This window comes from Apteryx mantelli, chromosome 21, assembly GCF_036417845.1.
Source record: "Apteryx mantelli isolate bAptMan1 chromosome 21, bAptMan1.hap1, whole genome shotgun sequence".
Classification (NCBI taxonomy): Eukaryota; Metazoa; Chordata; class Aves; order Apterygiformes; family Apterygidae; genus Apteryx; species Apteryx mantelli.
This window is the reverse complement of record NC_089998.1, coordinates 1,234,117-1,258,973: the sequence shown is the minus strand read 5'-3', so window position 1 is coordinate 1,258,973 and position 24,857 is coordinate 1,234,117. Positions and strand designations below refer to the sequence as shown.

Genomic DNA, 24,857 nt, shown 5'->3' with positions numbered 1-24,857 from the left:
GCTGGCGGGCAGCAACCGCAGCAGCCAGGGAAGCTGCTGCAGCAGCGGCACCGCGGCCGTGGGGCCGCCTGACCCTGCCCGGGACGAGTCACGGGTTTCTCGCTCTGCTCACTTAACTGCCCGCAGCCGCCCGTCTTGCACGGGAGGGCGCGAGCACCGGTGCGAGCCCGGCGTCCCCCCGCCCGATCCCTCCCGGCGGCAAGCCCGGCGGTGCCGGGAAGCCCGGCAATGCCTGAAGGCCGTTTTTGGGCCCGTGGGTCGCAGCAAACGCGGGGCCGGGGCTCCTGCACGCTTTCCCAGGCTATCGCTCGCTCGTTTAGTTGTTCCCTGACGGCTGCAGGCTGCTCCGGCGGCTGCGTGCCTCCGCTGCGGGTTTCGTCATTAGTCAAGGGGCTTGTCGCGGACATCATACAGGAAAAATGTCCGGGCTGATGCAGCGCGAGGTGGGGCCGGCGGCTGGGGACCCTCGCGGGAGATGGGAAACTCCCTCCCGGCGCTGGCAGGCTGCCTGCGAGGAGCCCGGCTGCCCGAGCCGCTCTCGCAGCGCGGCAGCCCCGCGGCCGCAATGGGCCTGGCCCCACGGGGACGTCCCCGGCAGGCCACCGAGCCGGCTCCGGCCTGGCAGCCAGGGGGAAACGAGCCCAGGGCACAGATGAGCCAGTTTTTCCAGGTCAGCAGCGTGGATTTTTCCCATGGATGGGCATGAAATGGAGCCAGCAGCCCTCTGCTCCCCATCCCCGGCGCCGGGCTGCTGCGCGCGCGTGCACAAGTCGCTGCTGTTACGGGGGCAGCTCAGGTTCCCACGGCGGGGGCAGACCAGGACGGAGGCAGCCGGATCCGGCAGCGAGCGGTGCCTGCGGCCGGCGGCTCCCGGCAGGGCTGCAACCCCCCCGCGCACGCGGCCGGCGGCAGCGGGGTGAGGAATGTGCAGGACACGCAACCCGGGGCTGACGGCCGCCCGCGAGCAAACACCGGCCCGGCCCGCGCGCAGGTGCCGGCTCGGGGAGGCAGAGCATCGTCGTGCCGCCTTGCTAGCGGAGCCACTGCCGGGCACGGCCGGGTGTGCGGCGACTTGCAGCCCACGTCATGGGGGAGAGAGAGCGGTGCCTCGTCTGAAAAAAAATAAATAAAACCACCCCAAAGCACCCTGGGCGGCGGGACCAGGTGCTCAGGGCCAGGCGCTGCCCCGCGCTCTTCAGCAGTGCCGGAGGGACGTTTCGGGAGCCCCAGAGGGGATCGAGGACGGACGGGGGGCAGGATCCCAGGCGCTCGCCGATGGTGCCGTCCCGGTCTCCCGCGCAGGCACTCGGTGAGGGCAACCAGGTGCGGATGACCTCCGAAGGCTCCGACTGCCGCTGCAAGTGCATCCTGCGGCCGCTCAGCAAGGACGCCTGCAGCCGCGTCCGGGACGGCAGCCTGCGCGTGGAGGACTTCTACACCGTGGAGACGGTGAGCTCGGGGGCCGACTGCAAGTGCTCCTGCACCGCGCCCCCCTCCTCGCTCAACCCCTGCGAGAACGAGTGGAAGATGGAGAAGATGAAGAAGCAGGCGCCCGAGCTCTTCAAGGTACCCGTGGCGGCAGGGCGGCCGCGGCTCCGAGGTCCTCGGCCCGCGCGGGAGCGGTGGAGCGGGGCCGGTTCCCGCGCTCCGGCGGCGAGCGGGGACGTGCGCAGCCCCCTGCTCAGCCCCGGCGTTGCCTCCGCAGCTGCAGTCCATGGTGGACCTGCTGGAGGGAACGCTCTACAGCATGGACCTCATGAAGGTCCACTCCTACATCAGCAAGGTGGTTGCCCAGATGAACACCCTGGAGGAGGTAAGCCCTCCGGAGGGGGTGGCTGCAGCGTCCCAGGCCACCAGGTCCTGATCTGGGACCTTGGCCTGCTCCCCAGGGACCTTCAGACCCCCACCGAGCCGTTGGCCCCGTCCCGCCGGCGGCGCACGAGGGAGAGCGGCCGCCCGCTCCGTTGGGGGCTGTGTCCTCGGGGGGGCCCGTGCGGGAAGGAGACGCCCTCCCGGCGGGTCCCCGGGGCCCCCCCGAGCGGGGCCCGACCCCTCTGCTCTCCCGCAGACCATCAAGACCAACCTGAGCAGGGAGAACGACCTGGTGAAGCAGAGCGTCCTGCACCTCAGCGACCAGATGCGGCGCTACGAGAACTACTCCGACATCATGATGGGCATCAAGAAGGAGATCTCCAACCTGGGCTACCAGCTGCTGCAGAAGGACGCCGCTGCCGACAGCAAGGCGCAGGTACCGTCTCCGCGTGGCGCGGCGCGGCTCGGCACGCCGGCATCCCCGGCCCCCCTTCGCGGGGCGCCCGGGCGGATGCGCTGAGCGCGGCTCTGCGCCCAGGACACGGCCGGCGGCAGAGGGAAGGAGGCGGGCAGGTACCCCAGCGCCCGCAAGAGCCTGGGCGACCGGGGCACGGCGGCGGCAGCGCGGGCGCCCAAGGAGAAGCATCCCAAGGCCGAGAAGCCCAGGAGGGAGCCGGCGAAGCCCCGGCCCCCCGCGGCCCCGCAGCCCGTGCTCCGCGGCATCACCTACTACAAGGCCCGGCAGGAGGCGGAGGGGCCGGCCGGCGGCCGCGGTGAGTCCGGGCTCCCCCGGCCGCGGGGGGCGACCCCCGAACCGCCGCGCCGGGGGGCTGCCGCCGCGGGCGCCCCGAAAAACCCCGCCGCGCATCCGGCTCGTGTCCCCGCAGAGAGCCCGGCGAAGGGCGCCGCGCCGGAGCGGCAGCCGGACGGGAGCCCCGAGCGCCCCGGGACCGCCGTGCCCAGCGCTGCCGCCATGGTGCCCAGCGCCGCCCCGGTCACCCCTCTCGGGGCCGACGGCACCCGGGGCCCCGAAACGCCCAACAGAGGTGGGTGAGCGCGGCCGGGGGGGCCGGGGGGCACCGCGCCGCGGGAGGTGCTGAGCCTTCCTCCTCCTCCTCCTCCTCCTCGCCCCGCAGGGCGGGAGGCGGCGTGCGAAGGCACCCTGGCCTCGGTGGATCCCCCCGCCGAGCAGCACAGCTACGGGCGCAACGAGGGCGCCTGGATGAAGGACCCGGCCGCCAAGGACGACCGCGTCTACGTCACCAACTACTACTACGGCAACAGCCTGGTGGAGTTCAGGAGCCTCGACAGCTTCAAGCAGGGTGAGGGCGCGGGGGGTGGGGGGTCAGCGGACGCCGCGTGGGGCGTGCGGCCGGCGGGTCCGTGACCGGCTCCCCGCTCCGCTCCCAGGCCGCTGGAGCAACGTCTACAAGCTGCCGTACAACTGGATCGGCACCGGGCACGTGGTCTACCGCGGCGCCTTCTACTACAACCGCGCCTTCACCAAGAACATCATCAAGTACGACCTGAAGGAGCGGTACGTGGCCGCCTGGGCGCTGCTCCACGACGTGGTCTACGAGGACACGACGCCCTGGAAGTGGAGGGGCCACTCGGACATCGACTTCGCCGTGGACGAGAGCGGGCTCTGGGTCATCTACCCGGCCGCGGACTACGACTACTCCCAGCAGGAGGTGATCGTCCTCAGCCGCCTCGACCCCGCGGACCTCTCCGTGCGGAGGGAGACCACGTGGAAGACGGGGCTGAAGCGCAACGCCTACAGCAACTGCTTCATCGTCTGCGGCATCCTCTACGCCGTGGACACCTACAGCCAGAAGGACGGGCAGATCTCCTACGCCTTCGACACGCACACGAGCACCGAGGCGGACCTCAGGCTGCCCTTCCTCAACCAGTACGCCTTCACCACGCAGGTCGACTACAACCCCAAGGAGAAGGTGCTCTACGCCTGGGACAACGGCCACCAGATGACCTACAGGCTCCACTTCGTGGTGTGAGCGCCCGGCCGGCTCCTGCCCCGCAGCCCTCCGCGCCCGGGCGTCCCCTGCGGCGGCGGGACCCCGGGGAGATGCCGCCTGCGGGGCGCATCCCTCGCCGCACCCGCAGCGCCCGCGCCGAGCCGGCCGCCCTGGCCCCGCGCCGGCCGTGAGTGCGTGGCCCCGTCGCCGCGGCCGCCCGGCGCCGTCCCGGCACGCGCCCCTTTGCTTTCGCCGCTCATTAGCTTGTTATTTAAACGCACTCATGGCCGCAGCGCGGAGCCGGCGCTCCCGGCCGACCGGCGCTTTGCAGCCTCACTGCGCCCGGACCGAAGCACCGGGGCCGCGGTTCGTCCCCTGCCGCCGCCGAGGCGGGCGCCCCGGGAGTGCTTGGCTTGGTTTCCAGTCGTTTTAGAAGTGAACAGTATTAAACAGAAACACGTAAACCCAGGCTCCGTGCTTGTGTCATTGCTCCCGCCACGGCGCCAGGAACGGCGGCAGGGCTCGCGCGTGGTTTTCGTCGCACGCGCAGGTCGCGCTGCTCCTTGCAGCCCGAGCCACGGCGGGGGGGAACCTGGCTGCGACGCCCCCCGCGCCGGCCGGGTCCCGCGGCTCCATCCGCTCCCCGCGTCCCATCGCAGCGGCCGCCTGCCCGGGTCCTCGCCCAGGCCCGGCTTCCTGCCTCTCCTCCCCGGCTTGGGAAGCACCGTTTGCATTTGACTGGGCTTAAAGAGCTTCTTTCCGAGTGCTGCTTGCAGGAAGCGCAGGGGGAAGGGCCAGCCCGGCATCTCCCACTGCCAGCTCCGCCAGCCCCGGCCGGCCGGGCAGCTCCCTCCTTCCAACGCCAGCTGCGTGCATCCTGCAGTGGCCCTGCTCCCTCTTTCCCACGCTGCATCCCATGCCGGCCGCGTGCATCCCGGCACGGAGCCTGCAGCCCCCACAGCCCGTGTCTCGGGCACGCAGAGCCAGGCCAGACCCGAGCGCAGGGCCGGCAGCATCTCCTGGCTCACTCCTGGGGGAAAAGGGGGAATTTTGCCATTTCCAGGTCTGAGCTGCAGCCTGAGCAGTAACATCTGGGAGCTGATGGTCGCTGCCAGGGAAATCTAGTCTCACTTTAACCTGGCAAAAGCAGCGGGAGCGGAGCCCTGCTACCGACCTCCATGTGCACGGCCGCAGGGAGCAAGGGCCTGGCATGCCAGCGGCGATCCGCATCCGCCTGCCGCTGGCTCTTTGTGTTGCCACAGACCATCCGGGCAGCTGGGAGCTTAGCAAAACGCTGCTGCAACAGCGTGCTTGCCTGGAATCCTGCTTCCTGCTGGAAGCGCATCCGGGATGGCGCCGGGATGCCCAGCAGCGCCGGGGTATCGCCCTTCCTCATCCTGCCTGCACCCCCCAGCCTCGGAGTGCCCTGCGCATCCCACGCTGTGCCGTGCTCCCGCTCTGGACGGAGCGACCTGCTGCAGCCCCGGCTGCTCCTGGCTCCAGTATCCCCTGGCCACACGGCCGGCAGCGCTGTGCTTGTGGGAACGGGCTGCACCGGCGCCCGGCCCCGGCGCTGCGGCTCCTGCCGCGAATCCCCCGCGACAAGAAAGGCAGCAGGCTGGATTTTTTTTTTCCCCAGGCTGGGTCTCTGCCAGGCTTTTATCTAACAATCCCCAGCAAATCCCTGTCTAAACAATAGAGATTTCTGACATTTTTTTGCAGTAAAATAAACTCCCGGCACATCTCTAATTCCAGGGCTTTGTTGTTGTTCCGCAGGGGCTGCAGCTTTGCTTCGCGCTGCCTCGCTGTGCTGGACGCAGCGACAGCGTTAGGGTTAGGACCGCTCTTCGCCTCCCTCTTGGAAAGAAAACACGGGAAATGGAGCGAGGCCCCGGCCGAGCTCCCGCTGCCTTTTTGCATTCCTCGCGCCTGGCTGCGGCCGGTGCTGCTCAGGCCCCCAGCGCCGCGGCAGGCCGGGCCGGTGCGGGGCCGCGGGCGCGTGGGGCAGGTCGCTGCATCCTGCTGCAGGCGAGCGGCGCATGGGCGAACCGCGACTGCTGGGACGCAGGGAGCGACGGAGGGAAGCGCAACGCCCGGGGCCTGCCCTGCTGCACGGGGCGCTCGTGGGCCGCCCCCATCACTCCCCCCGTGGCGCATCGGGCCCCGGGGTCGTGGGAAGCTCCGGCCAGGCTGTTGCCCCGCGTCCCTTCCTGCGCCCGTGCTTTCGGCTCAAACCCGCGGCTCCACTGCGGCAGAGGAGAAACACCCAGGAGCTAAAGGCTGCGAGGACAAACAGAGAGAGAATATTTGTCATTGCGGAGGGTAACGGCGGGGAAATCACGGGGCCATGAGACATTTCCGCAGCGGCAGCTTTGCGCCGGCGAACGAATCCCCACGCAGCGCTGTGCTGGACCACGTGCCGATAGCCCCCATGCTTTGGAAAACGTGAACCCAGCTGAGAAAGAGGAGATGGTCTGGGCGGCCCGATGAGGAAATGAGTTCGCAGGCCTGGGACGAAGTCAATTAAAGGAAGTGGCCCGGCCGGAGGCAGCGTCTCCTGACCGCGGCCGTGGGGCAGCCCGCGGAGGCGCTCCGCCGGGAGCGTGGCCCTCCTTACCATCGATGCCGGGCAAGGAGGCTTTAACTAGCTCCAAATGTCAGACGTCTCGTGAAATATGTTCTTCACCCTGGGAGCTGCCTGGCCTCCCCCCCCAAAACCTGCATCCGTGCACAACGGTTCGGTCGGCATCACGCGCACCGTGCTGCAGCGGCGGCTCCAGATGCGAACATCTGCACAGCTGCAGGTCCCGCGCGGGGCTCCCGCGGCTTCGCCCCGGCTCGCTGCCTGCGCAGCGCCGGCCCCGGCCCTCGCTCGGGCTCCCGCTCGACACAGCGCCGGCAGCGAGCAAAAACAAAGGGGCTTTTGTTCCCCACGAGGCTTTTGCGCCGGGATCCTCACGCTTCCGAGACCCCTGCCGCCCCGCGCCTTTCTCTCCAGCCAAAGTCACCCTGATCCCCTTTCTCCACTACTGCGTGTCAGGGAATTACAGCCCCAACCGGATGCAGGGAGATGCCTCTAAGCACCTGCTCCGATGCTTCTGCCCGTGGTCCGACTGGCCCGGCCCTGGCCACGGCTCGGGGGTGCACGGGAAGGAGCCAGCTCACTGCCTCCAGAGCCGCACGGATCCCGCATGGTCCTTTCCAGGCCACCCGGGGTCCTGTCCACACCTGCCCTGGGCTGGGAGCGGCTGCTCCAGGTCCCTGCTCCTGCTCCCTGCTCTTCCTTGTTCCTGTTCCCTGCTCCAGGTCCCTGCTCCTGCTCCCTGCTCTTCCTTGTTCCTGTTCCCTGCTCCAGGTCCCTGCTCCCTGCTCCAGGTCCCTGCTCCTGCTCCCTGCTCTTCCTTGTCCCTGCTCCAGGTCCCTGCTCCCGCTCCCTGCTCTTCCTTGTCCCTGCTCCAGGTCCCTGCTCCCGCTCCCTGCTCTTCCTTGTCCCTGCTCCAGGTCCCTGCTCTTCCTTGTCCCTGCTCCCTGCTCCTCCAGGTCCCTGCTCCTGCTCCCTGCTCTTCCTTGTCCCTGCTCCCTGCTCCTCCTTGTCCCTGCTCCCTGCTCCTCCTTGTCCCTGCTCCCTGCTCCTCCAGGTCCCTGCTCCTGCTCCCTGCTCCTCCTTGTCCCTGCTCCCTGCTCCTCCTTGTCCCTGCTCCCTGCTCCTCCAGGTCGCTGCTCCTGCTCCCTGCCAGGCGGAGGCCAGGCTGGGTGACCCGGCGTCAGGACACGGCGCGGGGGCCCAGCACACGCTTCCTGCCGCGCCGGGCGCTGCCGCCGTCCAAACATTCCTCCTCCTCGTGGCCGGCACCAGCTCCGACCACAACGTGATTAAAAGATTAAACCCGCTCGGCTGAGAGGCGGCAGCAAGAGGAGCTGAGACGCGGGAGCCGAGGGGCGGCGGGTGCCCGAGGCCCAGGATGCCGCACCGTGATGCCCGGGAGCGGGGCCGAAGCCCCCGCGCCACCGGCTGCGGCACAGGCACCCCCGGAGCGGCTGCGGCACCTGGCCGGCTCCCGGATGAAGGGAGCCGGACGTCCCAGCATTAATCCCTCTTTGAGCCAGAAAAGAAAGTTATCCGACCTCGGCTCTGCTGCATCCTGCTCTGCCAAGCCGGGCAGTGAAGCAGGAAATCCCGCCTGCCCTCTGCCTGCTCCGCTCTCCCTTCCTGCCGGGTTTTGCAGTGATTTTGCCTCATTCCTGGCCTGGCTAATCGGGCAGGTTGGCAGCAGGAAGGCGGACGGGCAGCTGCCTCCTGGGATGCCTGGTTTTCCCACAAAATTCAAGCAGCTGCTCCCGAGAAAGGCCACCTGGAGCCCAGCTGTGATCCGCCGGGAGCGGCAGCCTGGGAGATTCACGGTGCCTGCTGCAAGCAGGGACCCGATCCTGCCCCCAGCGAATCCAAGCTGGAGCTGCTCTCCGGCCGCGGCAGCGCTTGCCCGGGGCACCCCAGCCTGCCCGGAGCTGCGGAGCTCCCGGCTCCCGCTCCGAGGCCCCGGATGGGGCAGGTTGGACCTGTGGGAGGCAGAGAGATGCCGCCCTGCACAGCCCCGCTCGGGCAAGGGGGCTCCTTCGCCGGCAGGGCGCGGGGCAGCGGCATTGCAGCAGGATGGGAACGCGAGGTTCCCGCAGCCGGGAACGGCAGCCACTTCCTGTGGCCGGGGCCGAGCCGGGGAGGTGCCGCAGGGCGACGCTGCCGGCATGCCGAGGCTCCGCGCTCACCGGGGCGCTGCCGAAGGCGGCCCACGCAGGGAGCGAGCTGGGAGCGCCGGCGGCAGCAGAGCAGCAGCTGGCCGGAGGGAAGGGAAGGGAAGGGAGGGAAGGGAGGGAACAGCCCGGCCTGGTCCGTGCCCGGCTGAGTCATTCGCAAGTGGAAACAAAGCCGTTCCCAGGCTCGCTGCCCGGCAGCGCTGCTCGGGGCGCCCCCGAGGGCCGAGGTGCTCCGGGCTCTCCGGCCCCGCACGAGGGACTGGCTGGCACGGCGGAGCGGCCCCGGCACCCATTATCCTGCTCCGGGCACGGAGCGATGCCAGTGCCGGCTGTGCTGGACCCTGTGCCTGCTGGTCGTCGTGCTCCCCAGGGTGCTGCGGTTCCCGGCTCGTCCAGCCCTCGCTGCTCCGCGCTATCCATCAGACGGGATTTCAACAGAGAGAGACCGGAATGAAAAAAACTACTGCAGGATGCAAAACTTTTCCAGATGTTGGGACTCGCTACTGTTCCCCGGCCTGGCCCGGTGCGGCGCGCGCTGCCAGCCCGCTGCCCGGCTTTGCATCCCCCCTCCATCCCCGGCGCTGGATGCGGGGGCGGCCGGCGGCGGGAAGGGGCTCGAGCCCAGGGCGCTGCCCCGGGGCAGCGGGAGCCGGCCGCCCCCGCGCCGCTCTCCCCGCCGGCCCCGAACACAGAGGCTTTTCTCTCCGCGCCGCGGCCGCGCGGCTTTGCAGCTTTGCCCCGGGCTGGCACGGCGTCAGCGGGCCGCGGCACGCGACGGCCTCCGCGCCCCGGCGCCAGCGCTGCCCGGGAGCCCCAGACGGCGGGAGCGGGGCCCGCGGGGCGGCGGGTGCACGCCGGACACTGACCGCATTCACGGGGGACGAGCCCCCCCGGGCGCTGCCCGCCGGCCCCGCTCACAACACGGGCATTCAGGCAGCGGCAGAGCGGGGCCGGCCACGCGCTGAGCCCTCCTCCGCCGGCCGGGCGCCAACAGCGAGACGCGCCGATACGCGGCTTGCACGCAGGCCGGGGGGCCCCTCGCGCCCCGGTGCATGGAGGGGAGCCGGTGGCGAAGCACGACCGAGCGCATGGGGATGCGCCCGGTGCTGTCGCGTGGTGCGGGGCTGACAGGCACGGCGTCACTCCCGAGCACCCTGCGCGTCCTGACCATGCACAGCGTCCAGTGCAACCTGCCCATGCACAACACCCTGCGCGTCCTGCCCGTGCACAGCGTCCAGTGCAACCTGCCTGCACACAACACCCTGCATGTCCTGCCCCTGCACCGTCCAGTGCAACCTGCCTGCACACAACACCCTGCACGTCCTGCCCCTGTACCGTCCAGTGCAACCTGCCCATGCACAACACCCTGCATGTCCTGCCCCTGTACCGTCCAGTGCAACCTGCCTGCACACAACACCCTGCATGTCCTGCCCGCGCATCGTCCAGTGCAACCTGCCTGCACACAACACCCTGCACGTCCTGCCCGTGCATCGTCCAGTGCAACCTGCCTGCACACAACGCCCTGCATGTCCTGCCCGTGCACCGTCCAGTGCAACCTGCCTGCACACAACGCCCTGCATGTCCTGCCCGTGCACCGTCCAGTGCATCCTGCCTGCACACAACACCCTGCACGTCCTGCCCCTGTACCGTCCAGTGCAACCTGCCCATGCACAACACCCTGCATGTCCTGCCCCTGTACCGTCCAGTGCAACCTGCCTGCACACAACACCCTGCATGTCCTGCCCGCGCATCGTCCAGTGCATCCTGCCTGCACACAACGCCCTGCATGTCCTGCCCCTGTACCGTCCAGTGCAACCTGCCTGCACACAACACCCTGCATGTCCTGCCCGCGCATCGTCCAGTGCATCCTGCCTGCACACAACACCCTGCATGTCCTGCCCCTGTACCGTCCAGTGCAACCTGCCTGCACACAACACCCTGCACGTCCTGCCCCTGTACCGTCCAGTGCAACCTGCCTGCACACAACACCCTGCACGTCCTGCCCCTGTACCGTCCAGTGCAACCTGCCTGCACACAACACCCTGCACGTCCTGCCCGCGCATCGTCCAGTGCATCCTGCCTGCACACAACGCCCTGCATGTCCTGCCCCTGTACCGTCCAGTGCAACCTGCCTGCACACAACGCCCTGCACATCCTGCCTGTGCACAGCGTCCAGTGCATCCTGCCTGCACACAACACCCTGCACGTCCTGCCCGTGCATCGTCCAGTGCATCCTGCCTGCACACAACACCCTGCGCGTCCTGCCCATGCATCATCCAGTGCAACCTGCCTGCACACAACGCCCTGCACGTCCTGCCCGTGCACAGCGTCCAGTGCATCCTGCCTGCACACAACACCCTGCACGTCCTGCCCCTGTACCGTCCAGTGCATCCTGCCTGCACACAACACCCTGCACGTCCTGCCCGCGCACAGCGTCCAGTGCAACCTGCCTGCACACAACACCCTGCACGTCCTGCCCGCGCACAGAGTCCAGTGCATCCTGCCTGCACACAACACCCTGCATGTCCTGCCCGTGCATCGTCCAGTGCATCCTGCCTGCACACAACACCCTGCACGTCCTGCCCGCGCACAGCGTCCAGTGCATCCTGCCTGCACACAACACCCTGCACGTCCTGCCCGCGCACAGCGTCCAGTGCAACCCGCCCACGCACAGCACCCTGCACGTCCTGCCCGCGCACAGCGCCTCGCCCCCGTGCCCAGGCCTCCGTCCCTTCCCCCGCGCGAGCTGCCCGGCAGTGGGTCCGTCCGCCCCCGCAGCCGCCCCCGGCACTTGGCCAGCGCCTGCTGCGCTGGGGAGCTGGAGAGGAAAACACGTGGGCCTGCCGGAGCCGTTCCCAGGGCGCGCGGCCAGAGCGCTCTGCGTGGTGGCATCGCCCCTGGCCGCGCTCGGCGCAGGCAGCCAGCAGCTGCTCCTCGTCCCGCGTCCCCACCCTGGAAATTATTTATTTATTGAAGGAGAGTTTTCCCCAGGAAGCCTGCTCCAACGCTGTGGAACATCTTCGGTTACAAGGAAAAAAATAAACAGCGCGAGCCTCGGAGGCCCCGACACCCTGCAAACACGGGTGCGAACCCCGGGGCCGGCGCTGATGGCTGCGCGGGGTCGGCCGGGAGAGCGCCGGCGCGGACGCCGCTCCCGAACGCCGCCGTGCTCCGGGAAAGCGCATCCGCCCCCGCGCAGGCTGGCGCGGAGCCACGAGGCGAGGAGGCCGCCGGGATGCCAAATCCGCGGAGGAATGCAAAACCCGCCTGGTCTCTGGGGAGATCGTACACAGCGCCGGGCGCCGCAGCTCCCACAGGATGGGACGGGGATGGGGATGGCAGCGACGGCTCCCGGTGCCGGCAGCACGGGCCCGCCGGGGCGCTTCGCTGTGACGTACCTGGCGAGGCAGAAGGGCGAGGTGAGCGGATTTGGGGGGCTTGAGCCGGGGCGCCGGTGCGGATCGCTTGCCCTCACCTCGACAGACGCCGCTCCGCGCCGGCTGCGGCCGTGCATGGACCTTCCCTGCTCCGGGTGGAGACGTGCTGCCCCATGGCCCCTCTTGCCCCCAGGTCAACGCCTGCACCTTCTCCGCCGGCTCCTCCTGACGTGCTCCGACGACAGCCGGCTCTTCCCGTGGTGGGCGAGGACGGGAGAGCCGCTGGCCGAGCTCCGGGGCCGCGCGGGTAGGGCTCGGCGCCGGGGCCGCGTCCGCCCCGTTAACGGCTGCTGGTTCTCCTCCGACCGCCGGCTCGCCGCCAGCGCCTCGCAGGACCGCACGGCCCGCCTGCGGGAGCCGGCCGCCGCCGCCTGCCTCCACGTGCCGAGAGGTGCGGAGCTGCCGCCGCCGCTGCCGGGGATCCGCGCTCCGGAGCCTGCGGCAGCGAGGAGGAGCCACCGCGGCGCGCGGCCTGGGCGCCCACAGCTCACCCGCCGCCGCCTTCTCTTGCAGGCCACCGCAAAAGCGTCGAGACGGCGTGCTTCAGCCCGGACGGCAGGCAGCTCCCGTCCGGGAGCTGGGACGGCACGGCCATCCTCTGGGACTCTCGGGTAAGTGGGGGCGGCACGGCCGCCGTGCGGCGCGCGGGCCCCGGGCCGGGGAGATCCTCTCTGCCCTCCCCGCCGTGCGTGCCGAGCGTTTCCTCTGCCCGCGCCAGCCCGTCGCTTCACCTCCGCTTCCCTTCAGGGAGCATCGGCGCTGCTCTTCCCGGCGATTGAAAGGGATGCTTGCCCCACAGGCTGGACTCCGGGCTGTGCCACCCTGCTACGGCTGCAGCGATTCAGTCCCAGGATCTAGCGCAGCACCACGAACTCTTTTATCTCCTTAAATACCTGGTGCTCATTGTGTAGGAGCCCAAGCTTGAGCTGTTTTCTGGCATCAACTCCAGCTACGGCGCCGCGATCGCTTCGCCGTGCCGTCCCGGCTCCGCAGCCCGAGCATCACGCAGGCCACGCGCTCCCCCTCTCGACGGCAAAGCACCGCACAGGAATCCCCCGTCCCTGCAGCGGCTGCGCGCTTTGCACAACCAGCTGCTCGGACGGGAACACAGGTGCAGAGCGCCGCAGATACCATGGCCCGGCACGGCACGGCGGAGCGGAGGGAAGCTGCAGGGGGACTTCCAGAGACTGCAGGGCGAGCGGGGCTGCTCCATCGAAGACAGAAGCTGAGCGTCCTCTAATCCGTTCTGTTCTCTGTTTCACAAGGGCACGTAGAAATGCTTCAAGAACGCAGCAGATGGTGGGACCTCTCAGCTGTCTAGTGGGGGTTACGGGGAGGACGGAGCCAGGCAGTCCTGAGTCAAAGGACCAGAGGCGACAGGCACAAGCTGCATCAAGGGAAGTTCTTCCCAGCGGGAGAGGTGCAGCACTGGAACAGGGACCCACAGAGGTTATAAAATCTCCGTCCTTGGAGGTATCTAAAACTTGACTGCACAGGGCCCTGAGCAAACTGATTTAACTTCAAAGCTGGCCTGGCTTGGAGGAGGCAGCTGCGCTAGAGACCTCCAGAGGTGCTTTCTGACCTGAATTACTCCGTGATTGTAACTGCACCTTGTAGAACTGCACAAACATACATACACCAGCAAATCCCCCTCAGCTGTGACTTCGGGATGTTTAATCAGCTGTAAGCTGCTCTTCATTTTGTTTCTGCAGTTAGGTCACATGTTGAGAGTCTTCTCTGGGCATCGTGATGCTATCCAGACCTGCGATTTCTCCTTGGATGCTCATTGCCTGGCAATTCGGCTTCAGTTTCCCTTCCCCCCACCCCACTTACTGATGAATGAATGGCACGTTAGTGAGTGATTTGTAACACAATCAGATCTTTCAGAGAGAAGATTCTCTCCCGGCGGTTTTGCTGCACTCTCGGCCGGGGGGTGGAATGCGACAACCCCTTCGGTTGCAGCACACCCTGCTGTTACTCCTAGCAGAGGCTTTGCACGACATTCAGCTTCTTGCTGTCTTCATTTTCAAATCACACCACAGCTCATGCTCCCTCTTTTCCTGACAGGCAACTGGTTTCTGGGATCATACCGTCAGAGTCTGGAATTTACAGTCGGACATTCAGGACAGAATCTTGGAAGGCCATCGGGGCAATGTTACCTGCGTTTGCTTTTCCACATTAGGAATGCTGGTGAGAACCACCAGGCTTCTCTCCAGATGAGCATTAGGGTACAGCACGCCTCCCTGAAAAGAAGCCTTAGCTCATACGGACGCCGTCTGACAGAAGAATCCTGCCCCTGCCTGCCTGATCGCCAGCACGCAGGACCAGCCTCTCCCTCCTCTCTTTCAGGCATCAGGTTCCTGGGACAGGAGTGTGTGGATCTGGGATCCTCGCAGCGGCATGCTCGTTTTCCTTCTCAAGGGGCATGTGTGCTGGGTGAAATGCATGTCCTTCTCCGGGAATGGGCTACTGCTGGCCACTGCAGGATATTCAGAAACGGTAACGTAAAGCGTTTTCAAACACTGCCAGTCTTGAGGGTAATATGAACATTAGCCTAAAGGAACAACAGTTCCCATGTGCAATCCTGCATCTTACATAATGCTTCAGCAGCCTGGACACGTGGTGCTCAGGTCCAGAACTGCGCCAGGCTGGGTCTCCACATTGCAGAATGTACTGTGCTAACGTTCACACTAAGCTCCTAGCAAAGCTCTCTCAGTCAGTATCAGCATCACCTGGAGCTGCCAAGATAATTCTGTAACACTGTCCCTCATAACAGCTGAAGATACAGGAAATTCACTTTACTGCACACATAAATAGACCTCTCTCTGGTTAAAATTTTTCAGGCTTAAAATTCTTCAAACCTATACTGAGTTCAGCAAATAGAATTAGGATCTTTTCCGCTAGACAGAATCTATCAGATCTTCCTCAGGGGCTCCTGACAGGCAGAGAATTTTTCATGCGAGAATGTATTAGCTACACTAACAAAAACCATCACTAATGCTTGAACAGCACTGTATTACCCTTCATCACATCAGAACCAAAAAAAGGCTTTTGCAATTGCAACTCAGTCTTTGAGCTGGAGAGAACACTCACGGCAGACAGAGAACCAAATCATTTAACTAGTTCTGTGCTTCACAGGTCAAAGTGTGGAACTGTGAGATGGGCGAGTGCCTAGAAACTTTAGAGGTAACAATCTTTTAGTTCAACCAGCTTTTCTCTAGTCCAGTTTTCATGTTTCATTTGACCTCAATCAGTCTTCACAGGCATACAGAGAGCGCTTTGGTCTGATACCATCATGTTCCTACATTTCCCTAACACTCCAAACAAAACAAAGATTCCTCTCTTCCCATCCTGCAGCATGTCATGCTGTATGCTAACAACAGCCCGATTGGACTATTCTCATCCAAAAGAAATACCTGTATATGAGAAACACGTCACCTTTATACTCATAACCCCAAAGATACATGCAGCATCAGGCAACAGAACTTCACGGCAGGCAGCATTACAGCTTGTGTGGGTTGGTGCCTGCAAGCACCCTACCCTGCTGCAGGCCCTGGTGTCGTAGGGCACTGACAGCACAAACATAGCCCGGATCTGAAACACATCTCTGTTGATAGGCGATGTTGGACCAAACCTCCACCTGCACTTTCACCCCGGAGGGTGGCCTCTTTCTTTCAGGAGCTGTTTGCCAAGATTAAATCAGCTGCAGGTGGGAACAAACCTGGAGGATGCTGCCAGAACCCAGCGTTCTGATCAAAATGAGAAAAGGGATGGTGAGCAATCGCAGGGATGGAAGCAGCAGGCTGAAGACAACTGCAGATTACGAAGCACACGGTTTGCAGATGCTAGTCTCCCTAGTGGGACAGCAGCAGCTCATTCCTAGTCACAAGTGTTCCAGGCTCCAGGTGATCCTTAAACAGCTTTACTAGCTACCATTACTACTTCTGGGTTGTAGGGTTGAACACTAACCCAGTTCCATTGCCATCTCTGTAAGGAATGGAATACACAGCATTGAAAGAACCTTACTAATGTAATATTATCACAAAATTAGGGATGCCTCTCTAGCAGGTATCGCTAGAATAGGTAGACAAAGTGAACCAAGCATACAGTGGTGAATTGCATAGAGAAATCTGCAGTGACCTTGAACTTTGCTAAAAATGACTGGTTGTATCCATAAAGTTTTCAAAAGAGATCTCATCTGCTGAACAGAATCTGATTAGTAACATTGCTTTAGATGTGACAATATATACTACAGGATCAGACAGCAAACAATGCCAGGAGGAAAGAATATTTCTTTGGAGTTAACCATGAAAACAGCAGCTTTTGAGATTGATTTTGTGGTGCTGTCAAGTTACACAGCATCACAAAATTTATGATCTCTAGAGTTGGGAAAGCAGACCAAAGCATTTGTTATACGTGGAACTAAAAGGTCTGTTTAAGATGCCCATGTAAGTAGCAACAGCACTTTTCCTCACAAAAGATGAAATACTTACTAGGCCGTACTGCAAAGACAACAAACAAGTCTGCAAATTACAGAAATTAACAGATTTCAAATAAAATACTGTAGTTCTTAGGTCATAGTTTATGAGACCAGAAATCTGCATGTACCTGCTCTACTCCAAATATAGATTAGATTTGCTACAGCAAACACCACCAAAAATCAGCTTTATGCACCAAGACTTGTAACATGATTCACGCCTTAACTTTCAAGCTGCTGTATCTCCACCAAAGTGGAACACAGGGCATTAATAATTCCTACCAGGAGAGCTGTGGAATGAAGAGTCCTTTGTTTACAGCTTCAAACACATTGCTCTTCTCCACCAGTAATATTCCAGATTCATCCCCGAGACAGACCAAACCCTTACATTTGCAACTGAGGCTGCAGCAAGCCCTCCAGCCACCACTTGGAGCAGCTCCAGGAAGCAGCGATCAGATTAGCAACCAGTCATCTGCAAAATGCCTGCCTCATGCCAGGTGGTTCAACCAGACAAATCACTACACCTATGGCATCTATCCTAGCAGTTGATACACCGGGATTCTTTGGTGCTCTAAGCAGCTGGGCAAAGATCCAAAATAAGCGCTGACAGAAGTCTTCAGTCTCAATGAAGTCCACCAAGACACCTCAGCAAATTAATTCACCTACACAGCACCTAAATAGTGGCACTAGAGAAAAGCTTTAAACATTACTTAAACTTGAGCTACTGGTGTGACAAATACCAATCTACTGTAAATATCTCTCTGTAAAGTTTTTTTTTTTTAAATAAATCTCAAATAAAGTTTTGCTTTTAAATAAATCTAAAAATTAAATACTTCTGCCTTACACGTTAACAAGCTTCACAGATCTGTACTCATTTGCCTGTTCTTCACAGAGAAAAAAATCTTAAGGTGCTAGCTACATATTTTCACCAGCAATAAAGAAATTAAAATAAACCTTCCGTGAATCCTGATTTTTTCCATGAAATCGATGACCTCTTTACCTCACTACTATTAAAGAGAACACCAGTGACAACTTCCAAACAAAATTCTATTTAATGAGACATACTCAGCCAATATAATTATGAACTTTTAGTACACTGCAGTTTTATGCCTTGATGGCATATTTCCGCACAGGGTACAGACGTTCTTTTCGCTGCTGTTTTTTGGTCTTCAAGTTTTCTTCATGCTTATTTAGTCTGCGTCGCATGGCACGAGTCTTCTTGGGCCGCAGATCAAGAGGCTTGTACTTTTTGCCCTGTTTGCAAAAATACACAAGTGTTAAGTTTAAGAGACTGCAATATACGGATCAGGTGCATTTGCTCATAGAGAGCTGAGCTGCCTATAAGTATATCAGCAGCAGCACTATGAGGTTTTTTGTTTTTTTTTTGCCAGCACTGTCATTACAGTCTGAAGGCTTTTGAATTTCTCTGCCTCAGAAACATGCATTAATACTAACTAACACTAACTTTAGTACCAGAATGAAAATATTCTTCTAATATAGCAAACAGTATCTGCAGTCCAATTCTGGGAACCACACCTTCTGGAAAGTATACTGAACCACATAATAGCAATGCTCTACAGAGGACCCTCTTGGCAAGAGCAAACTCACACTCTGTTTACAGAAACTAGGGCAGTATTAGGCTAAGTCTTGCAGTAAACAATATCTAAAAAGGAACCATAATTAGATAGCTTAAAAACCTAACATAAATACTCTCTCTTAAGCTTTAGGCTTCACAAGTAAGAATTTACACAACTGAGGCCTTCCTATAATTGGACTAGATGTTTGGAAGCTATAAGAAAAAAAAACCGGCTGCTACATAAGATGTTTAGACTTACTTTGTAAAACTTCCTCAAGTTCTCCTTCTGGGTCTGATTGATAACAGTTAAGACTCTGGCAATGGATTTACGGACCACACGTCTGCAGGTGAAAAAAAAGTATGTCTCAGAACACACTGAGGGGCAAGCAGCACAGATTTTAAACCAGCAAGCATTTTACAGCATACAGAAGATGCGCATAAGCTACAACCAAATAATTCGCACTGTATAAACATCGAACTGCAGTAAAACAGCAACAACTTTTGGCAGACCTTAGCATCTCCAAACAAAGAGCCAAGCAAACCCATTTCTAGGCAGACACCTGTTTCTCTTTATAGCCACCCTTTTTTTAACACCACAAAGCAAACACAGAGATCTTCCAGACTGTAAAAGCAGCTCCCAAACACAGGACGCGGACGCGAGCGCTCCCACAGCGGCACGGGCTGAAGGGCCGCTCCCAGGCCGCCGTTCACGGCTCGGGGAAGCCCCCGCAGCCCCCCGCTCGCCCGCCGGACCGGACCGGACCGGGCCGGGCCGGGCCGGGCCGGGCCCCACTTACATCTTGGAGAGCTTGGAAGCGGCGCCGCCGGTCACCTTGGCCACGCGCAGCTGCGACAGTTCCACCTTCAGGTCGTCCAGCTGCTTCAGCAGCTCCTCCTTCTTCTTGCCCCGCAGGTCGCGGGCCTTGATCTTGGCCTGCGGGCGGCGGACAGGCCGTCAGCCCCGGCCCCCGCCCGCCCGCGCGCGGGCTCCCCGCATCGCCGCCCGCCCGCGCTCCCCCCGCTCCCGCATCGCGCTGGCGGCGGGGCCCGGCGCGGTGCCGGCGGGCTCGGTGCCGGCGGCGGGGCGGCCCGGGCGGCCGGGCCCGCGCCGATGGCGCCGGATTGCGCCGGGAGAGGGGGAAGGGAAGGGAAAGGCTCACCATGATGGCAGCACCAGCGCGGCTCCAGGCGGAAAGGACGGAAGCCGCGCGGGGACACGATGCGGAGGGCGCTGCCGGCCGGGACCTACCAATCCGCGCCTAGGGCGGGGGGGAGGAGCCTGTTGCACCGCCCGCTCCCTCCGCCTCCCCCCTCTCGCGGGCGGCGCGGTGGTACCGCCCGGCGGGCTGACAGGGGGCGTGAGGCGGCGGCGGCGCCCGTTTCTTCCCCTCGCCCGGGGCTGCGGCATCGCGGCCCCTCAGGCGAGGGCTGCGCGGCGGTTCCGCCGTGACGGAGGTGCGGCGGCGGCTTCATCCCGCGGCAGGCGGGGCGGGGGGCCGGGGCCGCGGCCGCGGGGGTCTCCGGGGCAGCGCCATGCTGCGCCGCGCCTGCCCGCGCGGTGGCGCCGCCGCTCGCCGCTACGCGCCGTCTCCAGGCAGCCCCGCCGTCGCGACCTGCCCGCGCACGGGAGGGCGGGGCTCCGGATGGACGGCCGCCGCCGCCAATGGGCGGGCCGCGCCGGCGGCGGCCCGGGCGCTCGGCCAATGGGAGGAGGCGGGGGCGGGGCGAGGCCGGCCGAGACTAGTGCGAGGCGGCAGCGGCGCTCCCGCAGCCGGAGCCCTCGCCTCGGCGGCGGTCGCGGCGTGGCCCGGAGGCGGCGCGGATGGTGAGAGGAGCCGCCCGGCAGCGCCTGCCCCGCACCGGCCCGGCCTCCAGGTGCGGGCGGCGGCGCGGGGCGGGGGGCGGCGCGGCGGGGCGGGGGGCGGCGCGGCGGGCGGGCGGCGGGGGTAGGGGCAGGCCCGGCGCGCCCCTCACCGCTGTCTCGTCCCCGCAGAGCTGCAGGCCCGGCCGAGAAGCCCTGCCGCAAGCGGAGGCCCAGGTAAGGCGGCGCGGCGCGGGCGGGCGGGCGCGGCAGGTGCGGCGCCGCCGCTCCCCGGCGCGGGCTCGGCCCCCCGCGCCCTGCGGTGGGCGGCTGGCGCGGGTCGGCGGCGGCGGCTGAGGCCCTGCTCCGCCGCGCTCGGGCGCCGCCGCAGTTGGCGGGGGGCGGTGGGGCGGCGCGGCGCGGCTCGACGCGCTTTGGGGCGATCGGGCTCCGATTCAGAAAACCGCTGCGAGGATGACAAAAGCCGCCTCCTCTTCACACCTCCCCGTTCGCCTCCCCCCCCCCCCCCACTCCCCAACAGGGGTTTGTAGGGTTTTGCTGCACGTTTGACAGGTGACCGCGTTTCTCCATCAGTGAATGAATCCTGTGGTGCGAAATGCCGCTGGATTTCGCAAGAGCTGTCAGTGCAGTGCTGGATGTGCAAACGGCAAGTTCGGCAGGATCGTCGTGGATTTGTTTTGATTTTCAGTGTTTATTTCAGCAGCTAGCTGTGTGCCAAATTCTTGACTTGTACTGAGAAATGCTGTGTACAGTAGGTGATGCGAAATACCCTTGGGGATAAAAACTGTGCAGGTTTTATGGCCCCCCCCCCCAAATTTCTTGTCTGTTATTATTTACAAAAAGTCTTGATGACCAAAGGTTGCCTTGGATAAAATATTTAGGATCAAAACAGCCGGTTTCTAGGCTTTGGCTCTAATTTCCCACTGCATAGAATAGGAAGTATTTCCATCAAAGTCCTAGTTGCACCTGTGTAATTTAAGAAGGAGGCTTCAAGCTTCTGTGTTTAGGCTGTGTCTCCCTTAAACACTTCTAGTCCTCCAACCCCCCAAATGGATCCCGTAATGTAAAAAATTGCTAGATTTTGCAAGAGCTGTCCAAATGCAATCCTTGATTCGAGTGCCTTGTCTAAGCTAATGCAAAGCAGCTCCCTTGGACAACATGATGATTAAAATGCCAGTATAAGCGAGTATCCCAGCATGCCCATGCTCTCCCACCATTGCTGCTAGCAATAAAACTGCAGTGTTGGTGGCAGCCTTCAGAAATCATAGAAGATCATCCTAGTATAGATCTTGCTGTAGGAGTTTATAGATGCAGTTACTGTCCAGTCCATTTTATGACCTTGTGTGAACCCTGTTGCATAACAGTTGTAACTTTCGTTGCTCAGTGTTGAAGGAGCGATTAAGAAGCATGTCAACTGAATGTAGATCATGCTCATAGGAAAAAGAGCCTTCCTTTTGATATCAGATAAGTCAGTCTCTTCTAAGATGTTTTGATAAACTGGATCATGCTTTATATTAACTAAAAGAAACAGTGAGTCACTTAATAAGAAGCAAGGAGCGTAATTCTCCAATCATTCTGGGCTGCTAAAATATACGGATAGCTTACACAAATGTGATAGCCAGGTATTTTGCTGCAGAAAATATAAAACACCATAGAAACTGTGTGGAGGGAAGAAATATTTTGCTATGCTATAGAGAGATGGTGATCATTGATTATCAATAGAATTTTGTAGCTTACAGTTTTATTTTGAGATGTATATATAATGTCCCTTATAAGCATTAAAAGATTTCTTCACAAAGATGACTAGTTGGGCTGTGCTCTAAGTGTGAGAATGATAAAGGTAACAGTACCGTGCTGCATGTTCACTGTGCTCACATGAGAAATCAGATCTACGTGTGATAAAATGCTGAAAGTGAGTAGCAATAGGAAGAAGATATGGCTTGACTGTATTGTTATTCAGTTCTGTATTACTGTTTTTATGTGGTGGAAGGAAGTAATAAAAAAATAATGATTCAAAAGGCTGAGAAGCTTATAACCTGAATCAGTTCTGTAGACATTGTTCTGAAAAGAGCATTGAAAAAAAATGTGCTTTCCGTAATGTTTCCTTGCAGGCATAGATTTACTAAGGTGGGAGGAAGGGGAACTGTAACTCTCCTTCCTCTGCTGCTAGCGCCACTCCTTGTCACATGATGTGACTGCACAGTCCTCTGTTCACATTGCAGCTGTGCTCAGCCTGGTGTGTGCCATTCAGATCTCTGCTCTTTTTTGCATCTCTTTTATTCTGGTTTAGCTCTGCTGGCTTTAAATAGAGCTGTTGATAAACTGCAGTAGTATAAATGGATAATGGAAATTAATTCGATCATCTGGACTCATTACTTCATTGGCTTATGTTTTGCTGCGTATAGCATGCATGATGCAAGGGAAGAAGAGTCCTAGTGTGAAAGTCTAAACTATTCTGAGGTGATGTTTTTGCCCAAATAGCTAGGACTTAACTGTTTTTTTTTTCTTTTTTCTTTTTTGTTTTAAGGGCATTTTCCAACTATCAGTTTTAGCACATAAATCTGTGTGTTGATGCGACTTTTCAAAGAAATTTCCGGTCAGAGTAAGTTTTGTAGAAGGAAAACCAGGACCTGTATAGGCAAGTTTTAAACTAATTTTCTTTAGTAATCTTGTCTAAGGACGTTCTGCAGGCTTGCCTGTTACAGCCGAGTTGCTCTGTTTAAGCACATAAACTCCATCCTGGATATGTAGTTTTTATATAGACTAGAAACAGAGGCATGGAATGGGGTATGTGTTGCAGCAGAAGGAAGCAGTTTAAAGGAGTGGACTGAGTTGTGTGTGGGAGCTGCATGGAGGGTCAAGCAGAGGTCTGTTTCTATAAAGTATGCAAGCTGGTTGCCAACACAAATATTACCTAGCAGTTTACATGTGCTGAGAGAGCCCAGCAGACCCTGTAATGGGAATAGAATAGAATAATCATTAGTCTGGTTCTGTGAGGATGTCAGTCAAGAAAGGAAGTGTGTTATGCCAAAAAGCCTGGGTGGAACAGCAGGTCTAGAGGATTCTTTGTTTGAAGTATTTTGAATTATTGCTATTATTATATTGGAACAAAGACTAGAAACCGAATTTCTTTATCTAATTAAAGCTGAAGTTAGCAGAGGGATTTCTCTGCTATGTGGTAGAATAATGGTCCAGGAGCGATTTCTGCTCTGGAGGGTGAATTCCATGGGTGATGGCATTGCATGCAATTCTTGTGCTTGCTGGCAGCTTACCTCCAAATGCTGGCTTGGGGGAGGAAGTGAATTCAACTGATCAAATAGGTTTCCTTAGCTTGTACTGCATTCTGTTCTGTCAGAGTAAGGTTCCAGTTGGAAAGCAGCCATTAACACCTTGGCTGAGAATGCTAACGAGATATAGAGTATGATGATAACTGCCCTCCAGTTCTGATAATGCTGGCCTGAACTGCCATTTGGGCTATCTAGTAAATAATTTGACTGGCTAGAAGGAGGTCTCCTAATTCTCCGCACTACATTAACATCAAGTTACATCATAGAGCAACCTTTTTCTGTTTGAACTACTGAGTGTATATCAAGGAGTTAAAAAAAATCAGTGATTTTCTGAGAAAAGAAAAAAAAATCTATTCTGTAACTCAGATGCTTTTCAGGAACTTGGCTGCTCTAGATGAGAGGCATGTGCTTTTCCACACTGCTCTAGGTGATGGCTTAGTTCAAGGGGGCCCAGATTTGGCTCAGTCAACAGTTGTGTTGGCGTCTTGCCATCAAATGTGCATAAAATGGAGCTGACTTCAATTCCCTCCTCACTCTAATATGGAGGGGCAGCCCAGAGAGACCTGAGGCCCCGGTATGCCTTGCTGTAGGTTGACTTGGCTATGAAAATTACATTATGATGTGCAATTCCTGCAGCAGGAGCTGTATGGTGACTTGATAGTTGTTTTTTAGTCCCTGAGTTGTATTTTGGTGCCTTATCATGTTAGCTAATGCATTTCAACCCTTGTGCCTATGCTTCCAAAATCTGTCTCTCTCCTCACAGTGGCTTATGTACTTTTCCAGATGTACGAAGTTCATGTCTCATTTGCAGACTCTTTCTATGATTTTGTGGCTTATGTGCCTTGCCACAAAATCAAGAAAAAATACAACTGGCATTTTAGCTGCTCCAAGCACGCTGTATGAAGATAAACCACTGAATAGTTTAGCTTGTGAAATGTAAATACATACAATTCAGCCTGCAGTGACTGATGATATTTTATCTATCTTCCTTCTTCCCCTCCCATCCCTCCTAAAAGTAGACTAGCCTGACGTTCTTCTCTTTTTTTTTTTTTTTTCTTCTATTGCGCTTTCATACCATGCAAATTACTAGTACTGTGTAGGTGGCATGCAGGGACCACTATAGGTTCTGATTTGAATTAAAAGTGGATGAGAGAAAATACTTGCATCCTCTTCCACATAGCTTCTGAACCATCTTCTGGGGATTTTTGGACTCTCGTGACCCAGAAACTCTGTCTCAGTGTCTGACTTTGCTACTAACTAGTTTGAGCTTGAGTTCATTTTTAAGTCAGTAAAAGAACAGAGGCCAACTGTGATGACATTTTTAGCCTTTGCCCTTTTTTCATCTTATATACAAGAGGTCATGAACTGCAGGGAAAGAGGGATCACAGAGGGCACAGAATTAACAAATGCAGAACAAATTGCCAGTGGCAGAAACATAAAGATGAGAAGCAAAAGTTTTGTGTTATGGAGATAATTGAAAATGGCCATATGCGTTACATGATGGTATCATGTCTCTTGCATTTAAAGTGCGGCTGGTAAGGTGTGGGTTAGATGATTTCTTGATGCAGAAGATGGGGTTGGAAGGGACAGCTTTTTGTTTCCACGACATGATGCTAATGAGTAGCTCCATGTTGTTCTGAGGGTTAAAAAAAAAAAAAGCCAAAGTTATCGTTCTGGATACAGACAGGTCTGCTTTAAACAATAAAAAGATTTTTTTTTTT

At 59.4% G+C, this 24,857-nt stretch overlaps 3 protein-coding genes across 7 annotated transcripts in view; 2 read left to right on the top strand and 1 right to left on the bottom strand.

The window, feature by feature from the left end:
• Positions 1–727: 727 nt before the first annotated feature.
• On the top strand, positions 728–3,910 carry OLFML2A (olfactomedin like 2A). Of its 2 annotated transcripts, XM_067308872.1 has the most exons (7): positions 730–1,566; positions 1,706–1,813; positions 2,069–2,248; positions 2,351–2,585; positions 2,700–2,858; positions 2,949–3,134; positions 3,223–3,910. In XM_067308872.1, exons 1-7 carry the CDS (start codon positions 1,276–1,278, stop codon positions 3,822–3,824), a joined length of 1,761 nt encoding a protein of 586 aa, XP_067164973.1. In that variant the 5' UTR covers positions 730–1,275; the 3' UTR covers positions 3,825–3,910. The 2 variants fall into 2 exon arrangements, with proteins under 2 accessions (XP_067164972.1, XP_067164973.1); XM_067308871.1 differs by having other exon boundaries at positions 728–1,566; positions 2,351–2,858.
• Positions 3,911–17,484: 13,574 nt separating this feature from the next.
• Positions 17,485–19,277, bottom strand: RPL35 (ribosomal protein L35). The gene is made up of 4 exons (XM_067308826.1): positions 19,188–19,277; positions 18,825–18,961; positions 18,287–18,368; positions 17,485–17,705 (listed from the first exon to the last, which is right to left on the bottom strand). The coding sequence occupies exons 1-4, from the start codon at positions 19,188–19,190 to the stop codon at positions 17,556–17,558; spliced, it is 372 nt and encodes a 123-aa protein (XP_067164927.1). The 5' UTR covers positions 19,191–19,277; the 3' UTR covers positions 17,485–17,555.
• Positions 19,278–19,354: 77 nt separating this feature from the next.
• SCAI (suppressor of cancer cell invasion) overlaps positions 19,355–24,857 on the top strand; it is a 47,475-nt gene continuing 41,972 nt past the window's right edge. For 2 of the 4 annotated variants that reach the window (XM_067308822.1, XM_067308821.1), the window contains exons 1-2: positions 19,790–19,902; positions 20,021–20,065. In XM_067308822.1, the coding sequence (XP_067164923.1) occupies positions 19,850–19,902; positions 20,021–20,065 (98 nt within the window). In that variant the 5' untranslated portion in view covers positions 19,790–19,849. Of the gene's footprint in view, positions 19,483–19,789; positions 19,903–20,020; positions 20,066–24,857 lie in introns of those variants that run through there. The other 2 variants (XM_067308824.1, XM_067308825.1) reach the window with 2 other exon arrangements.